Consider the following 20,487-nt stretch of genomic DNA (forward strand, 5'->3'; position numbering starts at 1 on the left):
TGAGTCCCACATTGGGCTCACTGCTTCTCAGGGAGCCTGCTTCCTCCTCTCTCTGCCTGCCTCTCTGCCTACTTGTGATCTTTGTCTGTCAAAATCTTTAAAAAAAGAAAAAAAAAAAGAGCATGAGAGGTGGGAGGGTTAGAAGGAGAAGCAGGCTCCCCACTGAGCAGGGACTCCATCCCTGTACTCTAGGATCGTGGCCGGAGCTGAAAGCAGTCTCTTAATCAATTGAGCCACCCAGGGCCCGAGCAGGACCATTTCTGATAAGAACTGTAAATGGAAATTGTTCTGAATTATACAGACACTTGATTTATATGTGGATATTTGGAATTTAGAGGAACAATGTTTATTGATTACTTTGCTAGACACTTTGCGCTCCTTAGCTCTTGTATGTCTCACAATACTATAGAGCAGGTGTTTACTCTAAGGTAGAGACGGGGAAGCTAATGATTGGGATTTCGAAATGAAACATGTCTCTGGAAACAGGTCTGACATTCTCCAGACACAACAGCAGTAATACTGTAATATAGTGTGTATTTGTACAGGCCGTGTATATACATGTTTATAGCCCTGCTATGAACCCAGTTTATTTAATCCTCAAACAATTTCATAAAGTAGATATTAGCATTAGTATGTTCTCATCCTGGTTTTTCCTCCTTTATGCATTCTCTGCCTTGGTGACCTATATTCTCATAGTGTACACACCATCTGCTGATGACTCCAAAACTGGTATTTCTTGCTCACAGCCTCATGTATCTGGCTGCTTTGTCAGCATCTCCATTCTGGATGTTGAATAGATATCTCGAACTTAAATCCCAAGCTGCCTTTTTGATCTTCACACCCAAATGCTTCCTGCACGTGATCTTTCTCATTTTACATGATGACAGTTCAATCTTACTGGTTGTTCAGAGCAGAAAACTTGGAGTTTGTTTTTTGACTCTTTTAGGAAATTCCTGCTGGCTCCCCCTGAAAGTATACCAAAAATCATTTCCCTTCTTTCCACTGCTGCTGTTCCACATCACCCTCTTTTTGTTTGTTTATACCACTGTGGTAGCCTGCTACGTTTCCCTGTTTCCACTCTTTTCTCCTCCACAACAGTCTCAGCACAGTACCCAAGAGATGGTTTTAGTATCTAAGTCAGATCATGAAACTTGCCTTTTTTAAGTCCTCCAGTGGCTCACCATCACACACAAAGTTTAAGTCAAGGTTCTCGAGTACATAGACCTACCTGATTTGTTCACCTCTCCCACCCCAATTAGCCTTTCAAATCTCCTCTTTTTCTGTTCTCTTATTCCCTGTGATCTAGCTCTCCTGGCCTCTGGAACACATCAGATATATTTCTGCCTTTGAGCCTGTGCACTGGTTATTGCTCTGCTTGGAACATGCTTTTCCTACATTTCATTTTTAACTCCCTCACATCCTGCAAGTCTTTGCTCAAATGTTGCCTTCCATGAGGCCTACTCGGATTTCCCTGTTTAAAATTACAGTCCGCACTACACTTCTGTTCCCCATTCCCCAGCTCTGTTTCTCCCACAGCCATTATCCTAGCACATGATTTAACTTAGATGTTATATTTGTCTGCCTTCCTCTCTAGAATGTAAACTCCACAAAGCAGGAATATTTTTCTGTTTTGTTCACTGATGGGTCCCAAGTGCCCGGAATAGTTCCTTATCTAGAGCAGATAATCAATAAATATTTGTTGACCTAATGAATTTCCAGATGAAGGAATCGAGACACAAGGTGGTTAACTTGACTGGACTAGTAAGTGGAGGAGCTGGGATGTGCTTCCAGACCTTGTCTCATCTCAGCCCCCCATTGGAGTCTTGCTGCGCGTTGGCAGAGGAAAATGAGAACAAGTAGGAAAGGGGAACTGCGTGCTAACCGTGAGTGGAAGAGAGGACGTTTTGTGGAGGGACAAAAACAGATGTAGTACCAGAGCAGTAACCACTCTGAAAACACTTGTGTAATTAATGTCACATTATAAAATTTTACATGGATTTCAGCAAATACTCGTTGTGCATTTTTGCCTTTGTACATGCTAGTTTTGGAAAACCCTACTCATTTTACCTGGTAAATTCTGTAGCTGCCCACATCACAAAGCCTTCTCTGGCCTGCTTTTTCTCCCCACCAAGAACCTGAATATGATTTCTTCCTCATCTAATCACCCATTGTGCTTAACCTATACCTAAGGGCTCTTATCAGATTGAAGAAAAAGCAGGTAATTGGTACAGTTCTACTAGACTGGAAGTGTCTTAAAAGCAGGATTTATTACTATCCTTTGTGAACCTTGTACTTAGATGTCAGTAAGTGGTGGTTGAGTTGCAATTGTCTTTTGAATATAAAAACATTTGTAGAAGAAGAAAAACACATCAGGCTAGAGAGACATGGGGAAATCTGTTACCGGTACTCAGTTTCCCAAAGGACTAGTGGCTCCCTTCTGTGGAAGGAGGAGCTTAACTTTCCACAGAACCCGAGGTCACGAGGTTCTGGGCAGTGTTGGGTTTTCCCAGACAACTGGCATCTCAAATCCAGAATGACTGGTACTGTGACAGTCTGATTGTCCCCCATTATGTGTCAAGCGGACACCCTGGCCTTTTACATTTTCTTCAGCAAAGCCCATTTATTTATTTTATTTTGTTTTTTGAGAGAGAACACGAGGGAGTCAGCATGCACACATGTGTGAGCAGGGGGGAGGGGCAGAGGGAGAAAGGGAATATTAAGGAGGTAGGATCCACACCCAGCATAGAGCCCGACACTGGGCTCGACCTTACCATCTTGAGATCATGACCTGAACGGAAATCAAGAGTTAGACTCTTAACTGACTGAGCCACCCAGGTGCCCCAGCAAAGCCCATTGTTTAACCTAAGCCATATCCAAAGTTTGTTCTGAGCTCATTGTGTAACAGATGGTGACCCCAAAGAGACCCATCTGACCTAAGTAATGACCAGGAAGGAACTCAACTGGCAGGATACAAACCCTAAAAGTGGCTGGAGTAAAGGCAGAGGTCGGTGTTTCCAGTTGACTTAACTTGGTATTCCTCATTAATCTTGTTTTTGCTGCTTTGAATGGAATTCTTTAGGGAGATAATAGAATTTCAATATGGAACTTTCATTTCAAAATATGTGAATCCTAGAGCAAAGGAACTGTGTGTTGCTTATTGTTATAACTCTGGCACCTGGCAAAGGAAGTGTTCATTCAGTGAATTTGTATTACACATGAGTAAAATGACATAATTATCTTTATAGAATATGTTTGTCCTTTTCCACATGAAAATTGGCATTTCTTCTCTTTCCTGGTATTATACACTGAAAAAGAATTGTGTGTTTTACTTTGGTACATTCCTGGTTTTAGATCTCTTAGTAATAGAGTAAGAAAGGTTCATCTTGCTGTAGTACACAGGGTGAACAGGGGAAGATTAGAGGTGAAAGCAGTTGAAGGCTAGCACATCACTTGTATTTAGTGATAAAGTGAATGGAGCAAGACTTTAGAGAAGTCTTAGTCCCACGGGCCCATTGTTGCGTTGCAGGTTCCTGTGCTATTGTAACACCAAGTCACTGCCCTGGAATCATTGTGTGATTGACTGCCTCCCACCAGCCCTCAGTCTTTGAGAGCAGAGACTCTGTCCTGTCCATTATTATTTTTTAAGATTGATTGATTGATTTGAGAGAGAGAGAGCATACATACACAAGTGGGGGAGGGATGGCATCCCGAGCAAACTTCCCAACGAGCAGCCCTATCCAGGACCTATTAGATCGTGACCTGAGCTGAAATCACGAGGCAGATGCTCAACCAACTGAGCCACCCAGGTGCCCCTTCTGTTTATTATTATATCTCTCATACCTAGTATAAGATATCCAGAGAATAAATATTCTTTGAATGAATTAGTTTGAGGAACACATATGAGATATGTGAGGTCTTTGAAAATCAACCCTTAGAAGTTACCAGAGGTCAACTATCTAGTAAATGGTGAAGCCAGGATTTGAGCCTTGACACTTAAAATCACAAAGCTCTATCCCTTACTGCCTTTTCAGAGTTAAACATTGCTCTTACGTGTGTTTTCATAAGGTTATATTTGATGTGCTTCAAATTTGAAATATCTTACAATTCTACAGTCATTTCTAGCAATATGGTGAAAAATAATTTTGTTTGGAGTTGCCGATACTGATTTTATGTTTTTTTCCCTATTTTAGGAAAATCTAAAACAAATAAAAGAACAAATAGAAGACCATAAAAAAAGAATAGAAAAGTTGGAGGAGTATACAAAAACATGCATGTAGGTACAGTTCTTGTGGCTTTCTCAGGTCTCATGTGTCTGGTATATTTATGGGATATTCATGAAATGAAAGCTTCCACCGACTGTATCCTAAAGTTCTCACTTCTTTTTTTTTTTAATTTCCTTGAGGATAATTAAAAATTATACTTAACCATATAAGTAAATACAGTAAGTTTTAAAAATATAAACTTTCAAGTGTGTAATTTTGGTATTGATATTTTATAATGAAAGTTAGGTCATGAAAACTAATATAACCTAAGTATCCTACCACCAGAACTTTTATTTTTCGTTTGTGGTTACTTATTACTAAGCCCACAACGACTGTTCTTGTTATAGCAATCGATCCTTACTTCCTCAGTATTCAGAACTGTGCATCTTCTGAATCAACAAAGAATGATCAAAATCTCTTTGACCATGTCTGGTGCTAGGCTTATTTTATTGTATTTTTCATCACTTAAAATTGATAAACACTATTCTGTTCCCCTGCGATGCCAGACCACAGTGGAATGTATCTTGTAATTAAATTTTGTTTTTTCTTTTTGCTGTGTAATTTATTGTTATTATTATGCAGGGATTGCTTGAAAGAGAAAAAACAGCAAGAGGAAATGCTAGTGGGTGAAATTGAAAACACAAAATCAAGAATGTCTGAAGTTAATGAGGAACTGAATCTTATTAGAAATGAACTGCAGAATGCTGGGATTGACAACCATGAGGGGAACCGGCAGCAAAAGAGAGCGGAGGTTCTGGAGCACCTGAAAAGACTTTACCCAGATTCTGTGGTAATTAGAGATGAATAGTTAATTGAAACAAAAAGCCCTTCTTATTTGGGATTAGGAATGTTATTAGAAAACAGAATTATTTCTAATTATTATTAGAAATTATTAGCTTTTAGAAAGCAGAATTGTTTCAGAAATCTTTTAGTTTTGTGTTTGATTGTTTATATTTAAAACTTAATAGTAAATAATTGCAACAAAATTTAGATAACTTTCAGCAGTGTATATAGATAGTAATTATTGGAAGGAAACATTAGTGTGAACCTATTACCCAAAAAATCTAAGTTTGACCAGTATCCTCAAAGGACACAGGTGCCATAAGATAGTCTGGCCCTCCCACCCCAGGCAGATAGTCTCAAACTGCATATTCTTCATGGTTTCAATTTTTAAAAAATATATTTGCAGTAGGTATCATTGGCATACTTTTGAAACAATGAATTTTTATTCTGTAAAGCTGATACCCGTGGATACACATACCCACTTTTGCTAATGTATTTCATTAGCCCAGATACAGCAAAAGCTAACCTGTTGCTTGGTGTCAGCTTCACAGAATTATTTCCTCTGGCATTATGGCTGTGGCCTCTGACTCTCATGTCACTAACTCCAGTGTACACTGTGCAGTCCTTAGTTTGTGAGAACCTCCTTTTAGCTTTCAGTACTGTTAGCCGCATGAACTGTTTTGAAACTGGCCTTGACTTCTAGATCATGATGAAGGAGTAAAGCTAGGTCACAGAATCCTTCCCCCCAATACCAGAGAAAATGGCAAAACTAGTTTTGAAAATGAGTGTAACGACCAAAAGAAGTGGCTGTTATATCTAATGCCAGAACTTCAGAAAATGGTGATAGTCCATGATTAAAAAGAAAAGATTAAACAGTAACATTTCTTGTTCCTAACTCTGCAGAAGGAAAACTAACAAATTGATTACTTCCTGAGAATCCTTCCCTAATATCCCTTAATCTAGCAAAAAGCCAACACACATTTATTTGTTTCCTTTGGTTAAAAAACTGGTGAATCAAGGAACATGAACCTCTAATGTTCTTAGATGGAAGTGAAGGCCAATTCAAAGCCCTTTGGCAGAAATGGGATTCCCCACCCACACCCCCCCACCCCTGCCCCATGGTAGAGGCCGTAGGTATTTCCTTGGCAAGGAAAAACTTAAGAAAGAGTAAAACAGATATTCAAACAAAAGACACACACAGCCACAACTCAACCCTCACTTGTCCCTGTCTTACAAGCCCTAAGATGCTAGGAAATCAGAAAATACTGAGGGTCTAGATCAGAAACTACTTGGTCCATCACCTCAGAGAAGATAGCCATCTCAGCTCTAGGTGAGGCAAGCGAAACAGTTAGCCAGCACAGCAACTTCGGGCTCTGCACAGAGCTGCCCACCTTAAATGTAAGCAAGGTGAAAACAGTCAGTATGGTAGATACAGATCCACAGAAAATGAAGAGAAATGGTAATTTAAAAAGCACTTGGAAGTCTAAGAGCCTAGTCTGGGAGAAGGTTACAGAACAAAATCCCCCATAAGAGCTTGAATTTGCACAACCAGATTCACATATGAGCTAAAGCAAAGAAAAGTAAAATGCAGAGCTATGAAAACAAATCAGGAACAAACAGTAGGGGCACCTGGGTGGCTCAGAGGTTTAACCCTCTGCTTTCAGGGTCCTGGGATTGAGCCCCGCATCCGGCTCTCTGCTCAGCAGGGAGCCTGCCTCTCTGCCTACTTGCGATCTCTCTTTCTGTCAAATAAATAAATAAAAATGTTTAAAAAAAAAAAAAAAGAACAAACAGTATTACTGAACTAATAGATTGTCAAGTAGCGAGGAGAATGGGTTACACAGCTGGAAGTCAGATTACTGACCTAGCAGTAAGGTTTGAGTTAATCACAGGTGAATGGACAAGGAAAAAACAAAGAGCAGGATGATAAACAGTAAAGTTAGTGACGGTCTATCATAACAAAATTGGTATTCCTGAAGTAGAACCTAGCAAATGAAGAAAGAGTAGGAAGATGTAAAATTGAATCTTCAGGTATTCCCAGGACGATACAGGATGGCTGACATTCTGACATTTTCTAGTAAAGGTGTTGATGTTCAGTCTAATTCTTGACCAGTCTTCAGACCTCAGATAACGCTTCTTCATAGGAGGAGTCCCCTGCCTCCTCAAGTTGGCCTGGTCCCTAGTATGCACTCTCGGAGCACATTGTGCTGGATCACAGTGTGGATTACTGCTGCATTTTGTACTCGTAATTGCTCTCGTAAGTGCTCGTAATTGCTATTTGTATCTTTCTTCCCTACTAGACGAAAAGCTTGGTAAGGCCAGGGTGTCTGTTTTATTCGGTAATGGTCACACAGTGTCTAGCTGAGTATCCGCATGTACTAGGTACCTCACTGGTTCTTACTTAATGACTAAGAGAGCGGACAAATACTATTATCATAGCCTTATAAAATATTTTAATACCTTTGTAAGGCTAATCTCTCCTCGCTACTCTTTTTTTTTTTTTTTTTTGAGATTTTATTTATTTGACAGAGAGAGACACAGCGAGAAAGGGAGCACTGGTTGGGGGGAATGGGAGAGAGAGAAGCAGACTCCTTGCTGAGCAGGGAGCCCGATGCAGGGCTCCATCCTGAGACCCTGGCATCATTACCTAAGCTGAAAGCAGACGCTTAACCACTGAGCCATCCAGTACTCACAGCTCTTTTCTTTGGTGAAGTGCTACATCCAAATGGATACTTCATGATGAAATCTATGTCCATTTGAATAAGACTCTGTTCAAATATGTTTATAATTTTATAAAATTAGTTTTGGGCTCTTATGCTTTGTTACATAAGAAACAATGAATTATATGTTCCTCAATAATATGTTTGTTTTTCTCCTTTTTTGAAACCTGCTAAGTTTGGAAGACTCCTTGACCTCTGTCATCCTATTCACAAGAAATACCAGTTGGCTGTTACTAAACTTTTTGGCCGGTACATGGTTGCCATTGTTGTAGCCTCTGAAAAGGTAGCAAAAGATTGTATTCGATTTCTGAAGGAAGAAAGAGCTGAACCGGAGACATTCCTTGCTCTGGATTACCTTGATGTAAGAATTTTGTAATATTTATTAGTGCTTAGTAGTGATAAAATCTTGTCTTTTAAAGTGTGTCTTTATTGCCATAAACTATGGTAGTGATTGAAAAAATCATAGCTTGGATGTCAGTTAGTCATTCGAATGGCTGGTGTTAATGTATTGGTAGGCGAAGAATGATCATTTTTTTTTAAGATTTTTATTTATTTGAGAGAGCGAGCAAGAGAGTATGAGCCAGGGGGGGAGGCAGAGGAGAGGGAGAAGCAAGCTCCCTGCTGAGCAGGGAGCCCGGTGTGGAACTCATCCCCGGACCCCGGGATCATGACCTGAGCTGAAGGCACATGCTTAACTGACTGAGCCACCCAAGCGTGCCAAGAATAATAATTCTTGATTTTATATTTCTTCCTAAATTAGTTTTGCTATAATTCTACCTTGATGATTTTGAGAACATTACTTTAGCTTACTCGCCAGCAATTTCTTTTGTTCCATAGCAAACTGTGGGAACAGTTAAGACGTATGGTCTCTCCATGAAATGCCAAACCTGATCTCAGCTGTTAAATATGCAGCCCCAGAGTGACAGACATTGCAGTAAACACTCAGCAGCCCTTGGTGCACAGACTAAATTTGGGGCCTTTAAGTATGTATTGAGAGGCATTCGGGGATCCAGAGTAAATTCCTGGGGCAGGACTTTGCTGTTATTGTAGCTGATGCCCTTTATGGGTTTTTTTATTGCTCACTAAGGAAAATGCCTCCTTGTTCCAGCTCTGAAGATGCTGAGCGGCAGGCGCTGTACACTGGTTAGAGCTCGTGCCCTAGCCTGGGCTGCCGGCCGCTCACTCCCAGTCCCTCGGTGGCATTACTTCTCGGTGGCTTCTTCTCATAAAAACGAGGTCATTCTTGCTGTTCTTCAGTAATCATTGCAGATGCTTTTTAAAAAAATCTATTTACAAACCCAGCTTGGAATTCGTATCAAAGAAGGTCTGGAGGCTTTCCTGGTCATGATGTGCCACTCTTTTGACACCTATGTAAATGGGTATTATCTCCCACTGGACCCTAATTTTGAGAGTATGGAACATCTCTCATGCATTGTTTTGTCCTAACCAGTCAGTGGCAGAGTTGAATCTGGAAATTATGTCTTCTGGCTTCTGCTGAAGTGTGTTTTCTTTAAATGTTACATGAGCCACAACATATATAGTTCCTCGGGTTCTTGTCAAAATTTTATTACAAATAAGTATGTACTGTTAAATTTTTTTTTTTTTTGCTGTTACGCTTATTTATGCCTTTTGAGGATGTAGTATTTGGTTTTTAGTGTATCTAATATATCAAATATTTTTAACCTTTTAGATCAAGCCAATCAATGAAAGATTAAGGGAGATAAAAGGCTGTAAAATGGTGATTGATGTCATAAAGACTCAGTTTCCTCAGCTGAAGAAAGTAATTCAGTTTGTGTGTGGAAATGGCCTTGTCTGTGAGACTGTGGAAGAAGCAAGGCATATCGCATTCGGTGGACCTGAGAGACGGAAAGTAAGAGGCTTACATCATACTCTGGGATAACTTGAAGGAGTATTTATAAGACTGACATACTATATCCACATAAATATCTATATGTTTTCATAGGCTCTCTTTCAGGAGGAAAACTAGTGTAAAACCAAAGACAGTTATGGCTTTAGTGGTTGTTATTATAATGTTCGGTTGAATTTTCAAAAAATTAATTTCTATTATATTCTCCATTATCATAAATTATATTTTGGAAATTAGATTTATTGTAATCATAGCCTAAATAAATGTCCTTGGTGAATCTCTGATTTTTTTCCTGGCATTCACATATGTAATGCATGTGTTTCTGAATACCAGGGGAAAGATTTTAGGTACTTATTTTAGTTCTTCCATAGCTTAATGCAGACACTATCCTTTTACACATTCAAGGTTTTAACACATTTAAAGTTATAGAAATAGCATAATTGAGATGAAGTCACTGAATCCTAATCTCAAGGGAATGATTTTGATTTTGATTTAAAAATATTGTTTTACTCAATTGAACAGTTTCTATTTAGTTAAGGAATGTTAAATTCCTAAAATTACCTGTTTTTTTAAAACTATATTTGTGAAGTATGACCCAGTATCCAAGAGCCTAAGTTATGAATTAAGACCGGTGATGCTACTTAGTAATTAATTACATGACTTCAGGCTAATCTCTGCACTTATAATTTTCTCATCTAAAATTGGGGAAATAATAGCACTTATTTTGTAGAGCTAGAGGGTTAAATTCAGTAATAATGTGCACAATTTCATTTGAGTGCCCAACAAATAGCTCTCACGAAGCGCTAATCATTTTTTTTAACGGTAGTTAATTTACACATTAGATCTAGAATGTCCACAGTTGCAAATTAATGCAAAACAGGCTCTTCTTATTAAAAGTAAGAATTTTCAGTATTAAACTTAGTAGCTTATCTAATAACATGATTAATTTTTCAGACATTTTAGTACTTCTCTCAGTAATCTTTCTGAGAATTCAGTCACTGTTTTAGTAATCACTGTCATTGATTTCTACATATTAAATTAAATTTCTACATATTAAATTAAATTTAATATGTAGAAATCAATGACAGTGATTACTAAAGGTACCTTATTTGGCTATCTAATTATGCTATAATAGATTTTTGTATCTTTGTAAAATGTGTTTTTAAAATTGGCTTTTGAAGATTTATGTGATCAATTTAAAGAAGTCACATGAAGGCAAGATTGTTTAATCCTTTCCTTCATTCAGCAACATGTTTACGGCTTACCTCTTGTTTGCAGTAACTAATGCCTTAGTCCTGCAAGACTGATTCTTGTTTTCTTTTCATTATTTCAGAATTTTAATCTGCTTCATTTGTCTTATTTGTATCTTAAATATAGTTTAGAGACTTTTATCTTCTTCCTATCATTATTATTCCATCTATAGAATTTTCTCTGTTTTAGGATGTGTAAAATGTTTAGATAGATGTCACATGTTCACAGGAATCATCTGATGTCTTCATTGTGCTTTTGGTTTTCCAGGGACTTGATTATCTTTCTATAGACTTGATATCATGTTTTAGAATTTTTTTAATTCAAATACTGCAGGTGAAATCACAAAATGATATTTTATATATAAACTACATAGTGTGTACAAACTACATAATTTAAGTTAGAGCAGTTCTGCTAAGCTATAGTTTGAGCATCAGGATTTTTATGATAACTCAATTTTTAAATATTTTTAAAATTTACATGGCAAAATTTTAAAATCTGAAACCTATTTAAACACGTGATTATTCCACTTATTTGCTTCCTTTCCCACAGACTAGATGATTGTTACTCAGAAAAGTATATGGGAAGGTTTATGCTTTGCTTTTTTAATATGGTAGGGCAGAAAACAGACCCAGAAAAATGTCATTAACTAGCTAATAATTCATGAAAAGTCATTTTTCCAAAAATTACAACACTGAGCAAAAGAATAAAATTCAGGGTACAATAATTTGAAAAAATGGTGCCATCTGGAATAGAATATGGCTGAATCTAAACTTCACACTTGATATCAGAATACATTTTGAATGGATTTGAAGTATAAATGTAAGAAATGAAATTGTAGGTATACTTGGAGAAAACATGGAGAATTTATTCTTAATGTCAGAAAAAAATAAGACCTTTTCAATATGACAAAAAAATCTATAAAGAGTGAGCACATGTACATAAATCTAAAGAAATTCTGCATGGCAAAAAGGACCATAAACAAACTCAAGAGACATGGCAAAACAGGGACAACAATTACGGCTCATGGGAAAGAGCAGATTTTCCTGCAAATCAATGAGGAAAAGAACACAAGGTAGAAAAATGGACAAAGGATATGAATACTTTATAAATGGAAATAAAATTTTCTTAAATATTTCTTAAATATGAAAACTCATCCTCCCTTAAAATATGGGAAATGCCCATTAAAATTACACCGAAATACTCATTTCACCTGTCAGATTGAGCAGTGTTAAAAAAGTTTGATTAACACTTTATGAAGAAAGAGACTCTCCCACTTACTGCTGTGGGAATATAAATTCGTATCAGTTCCATGAAGGGAAGTTCTACCAGTTGTGGTTTTTAGGAACTTCACTTACAGATAAACTCACATGTATATGAAATGGTGCATATACAAGATTTATTTATTAAACACTGTTATGTAACAGGAAAAATTGGAAACAATCGAGATAAGACTAGTCCAATAAAATTATAGAGCTTTCATAGAAAGGAATACCATGCAACCTTAAATAAGAATAAAGTTCTCTATATACAAGTATGAGACAGTCTCCAAGATCTATTCAGTTTTTTTAAAACTAATATGTAGACTAGTATATAGTATGTGACCATCTGTGTAAAATAGTGAGGAAATAAGAGATATGCATGTATCTGTTTATGAAAAGCATTTCTGGGCGAATCCATAAGAAATTCACAGCATTGATTATTTCTTGGGAGGAAGGCACATGGGTGGCAAGGGCCAGGGGAGTTTTCCACTTTACAGTCTTGTATCTTTTGAACTTTGAAATATTTGACTCTCTTATCTGTTCAGAAATAAAATGATAAAGTATATCATTTTTCATTTATCATTTCATTTCATGAAAATTTTCATTTTCATACCAGTGAAAGGCAACTTTAAAAATATGTATAATCTGGGATGCCTGGGTGGCTCAGTGGGTTAAAGCCTCTGCCTTCGGCTCGGGTCATGATCCCAGGGTCCTGGAATCGAGCCCCGCATAGGGCTCTCCGCTCAGCGGGGAACCTGCTTCTTCCTCTCTCTCTGCTTGCTGCTCTGCCTACTTGTGATCTCTGTCAAATAAATAAATAATTAAAAATCTTAAAAAAAAAAAAGAATAAAAATATGTATAATCCACATAACATAAAAATTATAGAATCCATGTTAGCAGTTTATAACACTGAGATTCTATTTCTTGAAACAGTTGAAGTTGATGCAATAGAATGGTTGGTAATCCTGCTGAGAATACATTTTAATGCCAAAGAATTTTTTTTTCTACCCCATACCTCTTGAACTTTAATGTTATTTAAAAATTCCTTTAACTCCTTATTTTAAATGAAATTCCAATTGTGTTAGTGAGGTTATTTTTCAGGAATGTAACCCCCCACGTAGGCATAGGACTATTGCTCAGGCCGCTTAATATAAGCTATAAATCAAGGAAATTACAGGCTGGAGATAAAAATTATCATCCTTCTGAGATAGGAATTTGACTGTAAATCAAATGAAAATAGGTTATCAAGATTATGCTTACCTTTAGAAGAAATAAATTGTTTTAATAAACCCAGGAACTATTAAAACCCCTAAGATCCATAAATACTATGAGTTGTTGCTCACTACGTTTTTGCAATTGAAGGAGGTGTATAACATGGTGGTTGAGAACATGGGCATAGATGTTTGACCAACTTGGACTTGAGTCCCCACGTATGGCCTTAGGCAAGTTACCCGATATCTGTTAGCCCCTATTTATAAAATGGAAATACTGGCTACCTCATGGGCTTGTGACCATGGAATCAAATAGCATTCGTGCACTCCATCGAGCACAGTGGAGGCATATAAATGGCTGCAGTAACAACAGCAACAGCCAACCGAGCAGTAAAGGAAGAACCTCCGAAAACCATTGTTTGTACCCCCTGCTCACAGCGGAGGAGTTGCCTTGCGACGGGGAGGAGGTTGCTGGTACTGTAATCCCACATGCAGTGTGGCACGTTCTTAGTTCTACAGAGTTCTTGATACAGCTCTTTCTAAGCCAGCCCGCATGGAGCTCCTTTGTCAGTATTAGGTTTGGTTTTTATATATCAGAAATAGAAATTAATAAACGTGCAGTTTAGAAACTTTGGAAAATAGAGCTCAAAAAGGAAAACGAAAACCATCCCTAACTTGTTTCTTAGAATACAGTTGCCAAAGATGTTTGGGCATACTTCTATTCAAAAACTATTCATTGTTTATCTGAAATTCACATTTAACTGGGCATGCTGATTTCTGTTTGCTAAATCTGGCATCTGACTCTAGAAGGAGCTAGTGTGTACTATGGTATCTATGCTATATACTTGGAAATCAGTTTTATCCCTTAACTTTTGTAAGTTTTGTTTTTACATATATAATTGGGTCTTGAGACCCAATGTAAAAACAAAACTTTTTGTAAGTTTTGTTTTTACATTGGGTCTCAAGACCCAATTATATATGTAAAAACAAAACTTACAAAAGTTTTGTAAGACCCAATTATATGAGATCAAGTATATATTTACTTAACTTTTCTTCACTTTTTTGGTGGTATGACTTCTGTATTTTAATTTTAATCCAGTATTTATTTTGATATGTTTTGTTTTGTTAGATGTAGGTATTAGCTTTCCCCCAACCATTAAATGACACATTTCCCCCAACCACTAAATGGTTAATTACCTGCCCCAACATCATATATTGAAAATCTTTCTTTTTCTACCTGCTTAATTGAATTCAGTGATTTTTCATTATAATAATATGGATTATTACACTTGGTTCTTTTTTCACGTACTGTAATTTATCTCTAGTATTTGTAGATATTTTATTGCATATTTATATTTATTATAATCTTTATTTTAATTTATAAAATCTAATTTCTTTCAGAAAGTAATCAGAATATACCTTTTGAATAAATAAGTAAAATATTAGCCTACAAGCATTGTAAAATCAGCATGTCTAAATTTATGTTCTTTCTGAATCTTGATCTCCTGCATTTAATTTTACTCTTCTAGCCAAATGAAGTTCTCGTTTTGCCTCAAGGATTTCCTTGTAACCTCTATAATCCCCAGGCTTTTCTGATCATACCTTCTAAACATTTCTCAAATCTTTTTATTCATCCTATCTACTATTGGCTGATTTCTTACCATAGCCTCTAGTTCACTTGGACCAATCCATTTTCCAAATAGTTGGCAGAGTGGTCTATTTAAAGCTCCCGTCCGATCGTTTCTCTCTCCTGCGTGCTGTATCGCCCCAGTCGGTGCTAGTCCGAGGCCATGCCCTTCGTAAACCCCATCAATCCCCGACTGTACTCATTCCCAAGGCTTCCTCTGACGGTGCGCAAAGAGCTCCGCCATCTGCCCTGCCTGCTAGCCTCACCTCTAAGCTGGTCCTCAACTCTCACTTTACCTTCTAAGGATTCTAAACCCTTGACGTCCCGCCTTCCCCAGCCCACCCCGTCACACATGAGCACACACTGTCTGCTCGCAGGTCTGCGCTCTGTTGCCGGAGTTCCGCCACCGCCCCGCTCCTGGCTGCGTCCGACCTGACTGTGTCAGCGACTGCAGCTGCCTGCGTGGTGTCTCTCCCCGTTCGGTCCTTGCTCACAGAAACCTGATCTCACTGTGGAGCAGTCTAGAAGGGGCCAGTGGAAGGAAACGGCACTTCCTCAGTAGGCCTGCTGGAAACTTTCTTAGTCGAACACTCTCCCTTCCTTCTTGACGTACGGACCCAATAGCTAGAGCTGTAGGGTTCTCCTGGACTGCGGAGTGGCTTGGAAAATTACGTGAGGGATACACGTCACTGGTGACACATCGTCACACAGTACAGTAAGCTTTACGGAGAACCTGAAAGCGGAGGAGCCTATGTGGGTCTTCACCTCTCATTCAAGAGCGGGTGGTTTGGCCCAGCAAAACCAGCACGAGCTAACGGTGTTCAGGAGAGCGATGCCGCCTCCATACCGCTTTAGGTTTGTCTGGAGAAGCTGCAGGAGCCGGCGGAGTGTGTGGCAGTGGCTTCCTGGTCAGGCGACTAACTGCCTCCCCCGAGGAGCTCGCTTTCCATGCCTCTGCTCTGGCCATCCAGTGAGATCTAGTCTTTTCCAAAGAGCCATTTCCGACCCAATGAGCAGACTCATTGCCAGGCTAACAGCTGGGAAGGAGGGGAGCCTCTGAGTCCTTCCAGAAAATCACAAGGCTACTACCTCCCTTGAAGAGTCGTTCAAATACTAAAGGTGACAGAGCAATATTCTATCAGCAGACCAGAGCCACCATACAAGCCTGCAACACGCACCTCTGACTGCGAGGGAGAGAAACGGGGTTTCCTCCTGACTAACTTCTAACTAGTTCCTCTGACATAATGAAAACCTCCCCTCTCCAGGAAGCCTTCTGTGGAGAAGCTGGGTGGGACCCCCGGTTTTATGCTTCCAGATTGCTCTGAGTATGATTCTAGCCTCTCATCCTAGCAGGATTCCCCCGGGGTCAGTGCCGTATGTCACTCCCTCCGGTCGCTCCGGTGTCAGTACGGAATGTCTCAAACACATGGCACGCGGGGAAAGTTTGAATGAAGGAATGAATGAGACTCCTGTTTGTTGGCTTTTTTTCCGAAGCTCACATTGCTGGTTCCAGTCTTCCCCCAGTGGTCCTCCTGCTTTCACTAAATGATCAGAAACACTTGCAAAACACTGAGAATCAGTTACTCCGTAAAGCAAATACTTAATCACAGGACAATAAACTTGAAGCTATTTTATGCCTTTGACTCCATTTAAATTTGTTTCTTGGTCCCCGTTTCGTATGCACCTTGGAGAATGTGCTCTGTTTAGTATCCTAATGTTGCTAAGGCTAATTTCATAATATGCCATTGACATGTGATAACAAGTTCTTCAAAATACAGGATTATACAATGCAAGTTATTTGATATAAAATACAAGTATCTTTGATGTTTGCTTCTCAATATCAAATATGTTTGGAACTAATATACAATTTATTTTTTTAAGATTCTTTTTTTTTAAAGATTTTATTTATTTATTTATTGGACAGAGATCACAAGTAGGCAGAGAGGCAGGCAGAAAGAGGAAGGGAAGCAGGCTCCCCGCTGAGCAGAGAGCCCGATGTGGGGCTCGATCCCAGGACCCTGGGATCACGACCTGAACTGAAGGCAGGCTTAAGTTGGCTTAACAGACTGAGCCACACAGACACTCTAATATACAATTTATTTTGAACCTTTTTAACTGCTAGTAATTTGTTGTCTAGAACTGCTTTGGGCCTTAGCAAAACAGAATGTTCTGTTTGTGATTTGTATGTTGGCTAGTGCCATTCATAAACTAGGTATTTTATTAGTAAATTTCAGTAAATGGTTTTCTCATCTATAAATTCTCAGCTGTAAAAATTGCCATATTATATTCTATTTTTATCTTCCTTATATGCATTTCTCCAGGATAAAATGTTTTTAATTTTACAGACAGTAGCTCTTGATGGAACATTATTTTTAAAATCTGGGGTAATCTCTGGAGGGTCAAGTGATTTAAGATACAAGGCTAGATGCTGGGATGAGAAGGAGATAAAGACCTTAAGAGACAGAAGAACCCAGCTGATCCAGGAATTAAAGGTAAGCCATGCTGTAAAAGTGGTGGAATACTAAATTGTAGAATAATTGTGTTTTTAAATTAATCTGTTGGTAATAAATACTATCATGCCTATACTTTAAAAAATTCAAGTAAAAAAAATTTCAAGTAAAGCAAAACAGAATAAAGTTATAGACAATATTTCTTTAACCTGTCCTTATATCTCAGTGATATTTGCTGAACACAGATACAGAGCCTCTGGAAATTTTCTCTGTCTACGAAATATATGTATTATTTTTCCTATTTGTTTTATGATGTGCTTTTGCTACAAATAGTTTTTGCAACAAGCTTTTTTATTTAACACTATAATATGGACATGCTTTTATCTTTTTTTTTACTATTATTTTTTTTAATTTTATTTTTTCAGTGTTCCAAGATTTGTTGTTTATGCACCACACCCAATGCTCCATGCAATACGTGCCCTCCTTAATACCCACCACCAGGCTCGCCTATCTTAACATACAGAAAACTATTTATTTTTAGTGAATCCTGGCTGGTATTTCATTGTATAGGTTGTGTTTACTTAACCAGTCTCCAATAATGGATATTTTGGATTTTGCTATTACAAACGAGGTGGCATTAAACATTCTTTAGAAAAGGAGAAAAGCACAGTACCCAGGAGTATCAATTCTGTGGCCGTGCTGCCCGAGTTTGAATCGTGGCTCTGCCACTTACTAGTGGTAGGATCTTGGGCAAGTTACCCAACCTCTCTGTACCCTAGTTTTCCCACCTACAAAATGGGTATAATAAAAGTACCTTCCTTTTAGGGTTATTTTAAGGATCAAATTACATAATCCAGTTAAAATACTTAAAAACAGTTCCTGGCATGTGGGAGTATTATATAAACATTTGTTGTTATTATGTAAAATATCTTTATTTGTATGAATATGTCTCTATTCCATATGTGGAATTTCTGGGTCTAAGGATCTGTACATTTATACTACTGACAGGTGTTGCTAAGTTACCATCAAAAGAACACTGGTAGTATTGTAAGTCCCTGGATTGCAACATGAAATATTAGCAGATATCTCCATCTTTGCCTGGTTAAGAAAATATATGTATGATCCAATTGTTTTAGTATGTATTTCTTAAATTATACCTGAGATTGAACATTTCCGCTTGTAATTGTTTCTTTGTAAATTTTCTTCACACTGCTTATTTCCTGTGCACATTTTTCTATAAGGTTGCCTATTATTTTATTACCCACCCTAAGAATTATTTGTATGAATAAATTAGTTCTTAGTCATATATGATTTTTCTTTGGGTTAATTGAGGTATAATCTATATGCAATAACCGCCACCCATTTTAAGCGTGTGATTCAGTAAGTTTGGACAAATGTATGTAGTCATGTAATTGCCCCCACAGCCACAGAACATTTCCATCATGCCCTGGTTTCTTTGTAGTCAGCCTCCTCCCTGGACCCTGGACTGAGAGCGGGGAAAACAGTAGCACCTCTTTCATCGCTATTGAAAGGGTTAAGTAGTATAATAAATGTGAACTTGGTAGAACACTGGTAAGGGCTCAATAAAAGTGAGATATTGTTTAGAATATCTATGAAACACTTTAAAAACTGATTATATGCTCGTCCAAAATTGAAAAAGTATCTTTCTAAAAGGTCATCTTGATTATAACTTAATGAAGTTAGAAGTAGTGACTTAAAAATTATTGTTTGCATAGAAATTAAGAAAGGCACTTGTAGATAGTTTGGGGATCAAAGAAGTAATCAAAAGGCAAATTACAAAGTGTCTCAAACGTGATAAATGGGAAGTCTTAAGACACATATAAGTTACATCAAGAAGAAATACCTTCATTATTAAAGAAGAAAGATGAGACATCAGGACATTTATTACTTTAAGAAATTAGAACAACAAACCACAATAAACAACAGAAACTTACAATGGGATTTTTAAAGTTGAAATTAGAAGACAAACCAAATAGAAAAGGACCAGTGAATCTAAAAGCTGTTCTTTTGAAAGACTAATAATAATAATAAACTCTTTGCAATTCTAATAAAGGAGGAAAAGTGAGAATCAAAAATAGACTAGGCATGAAAAGGCTAAAACAATTTAAAGAGAATCTTATGAGCAAGTAACTATATAATAAAAATAATTAAAAACCTGAAAGGGAAGATTTTCAAAAATACATAATTAAAAATAAAAATATAAAAACAAATATATAAATAAAGATTGACCAAAAACAAATGGGACATTTGAAAAGTTAAGCAATGGCAGGCAGTGGTGTAGTCTGCTAATCCAGTCCCTAAACACAATGTCTTCCTTTCTTTCTGGGCTCTATTAAAGAGTCATAAAAACAAAACAAAGCAACTTGATTTCCCAAGTTTCATTGTAGCTGCCCGTGGCCATGTAACAGTTTTAGAGGTATAAATGAAAGTGTTGGCATTATCTCCTGCATTTTCTTCTTCCTTACTGGAATGCAGTCAGGTGGTCTGGAGATGCAGTAGACATCTTGTACCAAGAGACGGCAAGCATGAGGATAAACCATTGTTTTAAGAAGTTAAAAGTTAGGGGCACCTGGGTGGCTCAGTGGGTTAAAGCCTCTGCCATCGGGTCAGGTCATGATCCCAGGGTCCTGGGATGGAGCCCCGCATCGGGCTCTCTGCTCAGCAGGGAGCCTGCTTCCCCCTCTCTCTCTGCCTGCCTCTCTGCCTGCTTGTGATCTCTGTCTGTTAAATAAATAAATAAAATCTAAAAAAAAAAAAAAGTTACATTTATTGTTGAAGAACTGCATTGCCCTAGACAGCTTTTGCGTGAGAATCGTAAACCCACATTTTTTTTAAAGCCACAGTTAGTCGAGTGACCCACCTTTGAAAAAACACACCAGGAAAACAAAACAGCAGCTATGGAAAATTGTAGAAAATTCAAAATAAAGTTATCAAGTGACCCAGTAATTCCAGTTCTGGATATATACTCCAAGGAATTTAAAGCAAGGTCTAGAGGAGATAGGTATACATCATTCACAGTAGACAGACCGTAGAAGC

General features: G+C 37.8%; 1 protein-coding gene across 2 annotated transcripts in view; it reads left to right on the forward strand.

Annotated features, from left to right (window-relative positions):
- The window catches only part of SMC1B (structural maintenance of chromosomes 1B), a 75,649-nt gene that overhangs the window by 23,139 nt on the left and 32,023 nt on the right, over nucleotides 1-20,487 (forward strand). For both annotated transcript variants that reach the window (XM_082739820.1, XM_082739821.1), the window contains exons 8-12: nucleotides 4,191-4,273; nucleotides 4,845-5,052; nucleotides 7,941-8,126; nucleotides 9,456-9,635; nucleotides 17,326-17,472. In XM_082739820.1, coding sequence (XP_082595946.1) covers nucleotides 4,191-4,273; nucleotides 4,845-5,052; nucleotides 7,941-8,126; nucleotides 9,456-9,635; nucleotides 17,326-17,472 — 804 coding nt within the window. The remainder of the gene's footprint in view (nucleotides 1-4,190; nucleotides 4,274-4,844; nucleotides 5,053-7,940; nucleotides 8,127-9,455; nucleotides 9,636-17,325; nucleotides 17,473-20,487) is intronic.

This window comes from Mustela nivalis (assembly GCF_964662115.1).
Source record: "Mustela nivalis genome assembly, chromosome: 7".
NCBI classification, from domain to species: Eukaryota; Metazoa; Chordata; class Mammalia; order Carnivora; family Mustelidae; genus Mustela; species Mustela nivalis.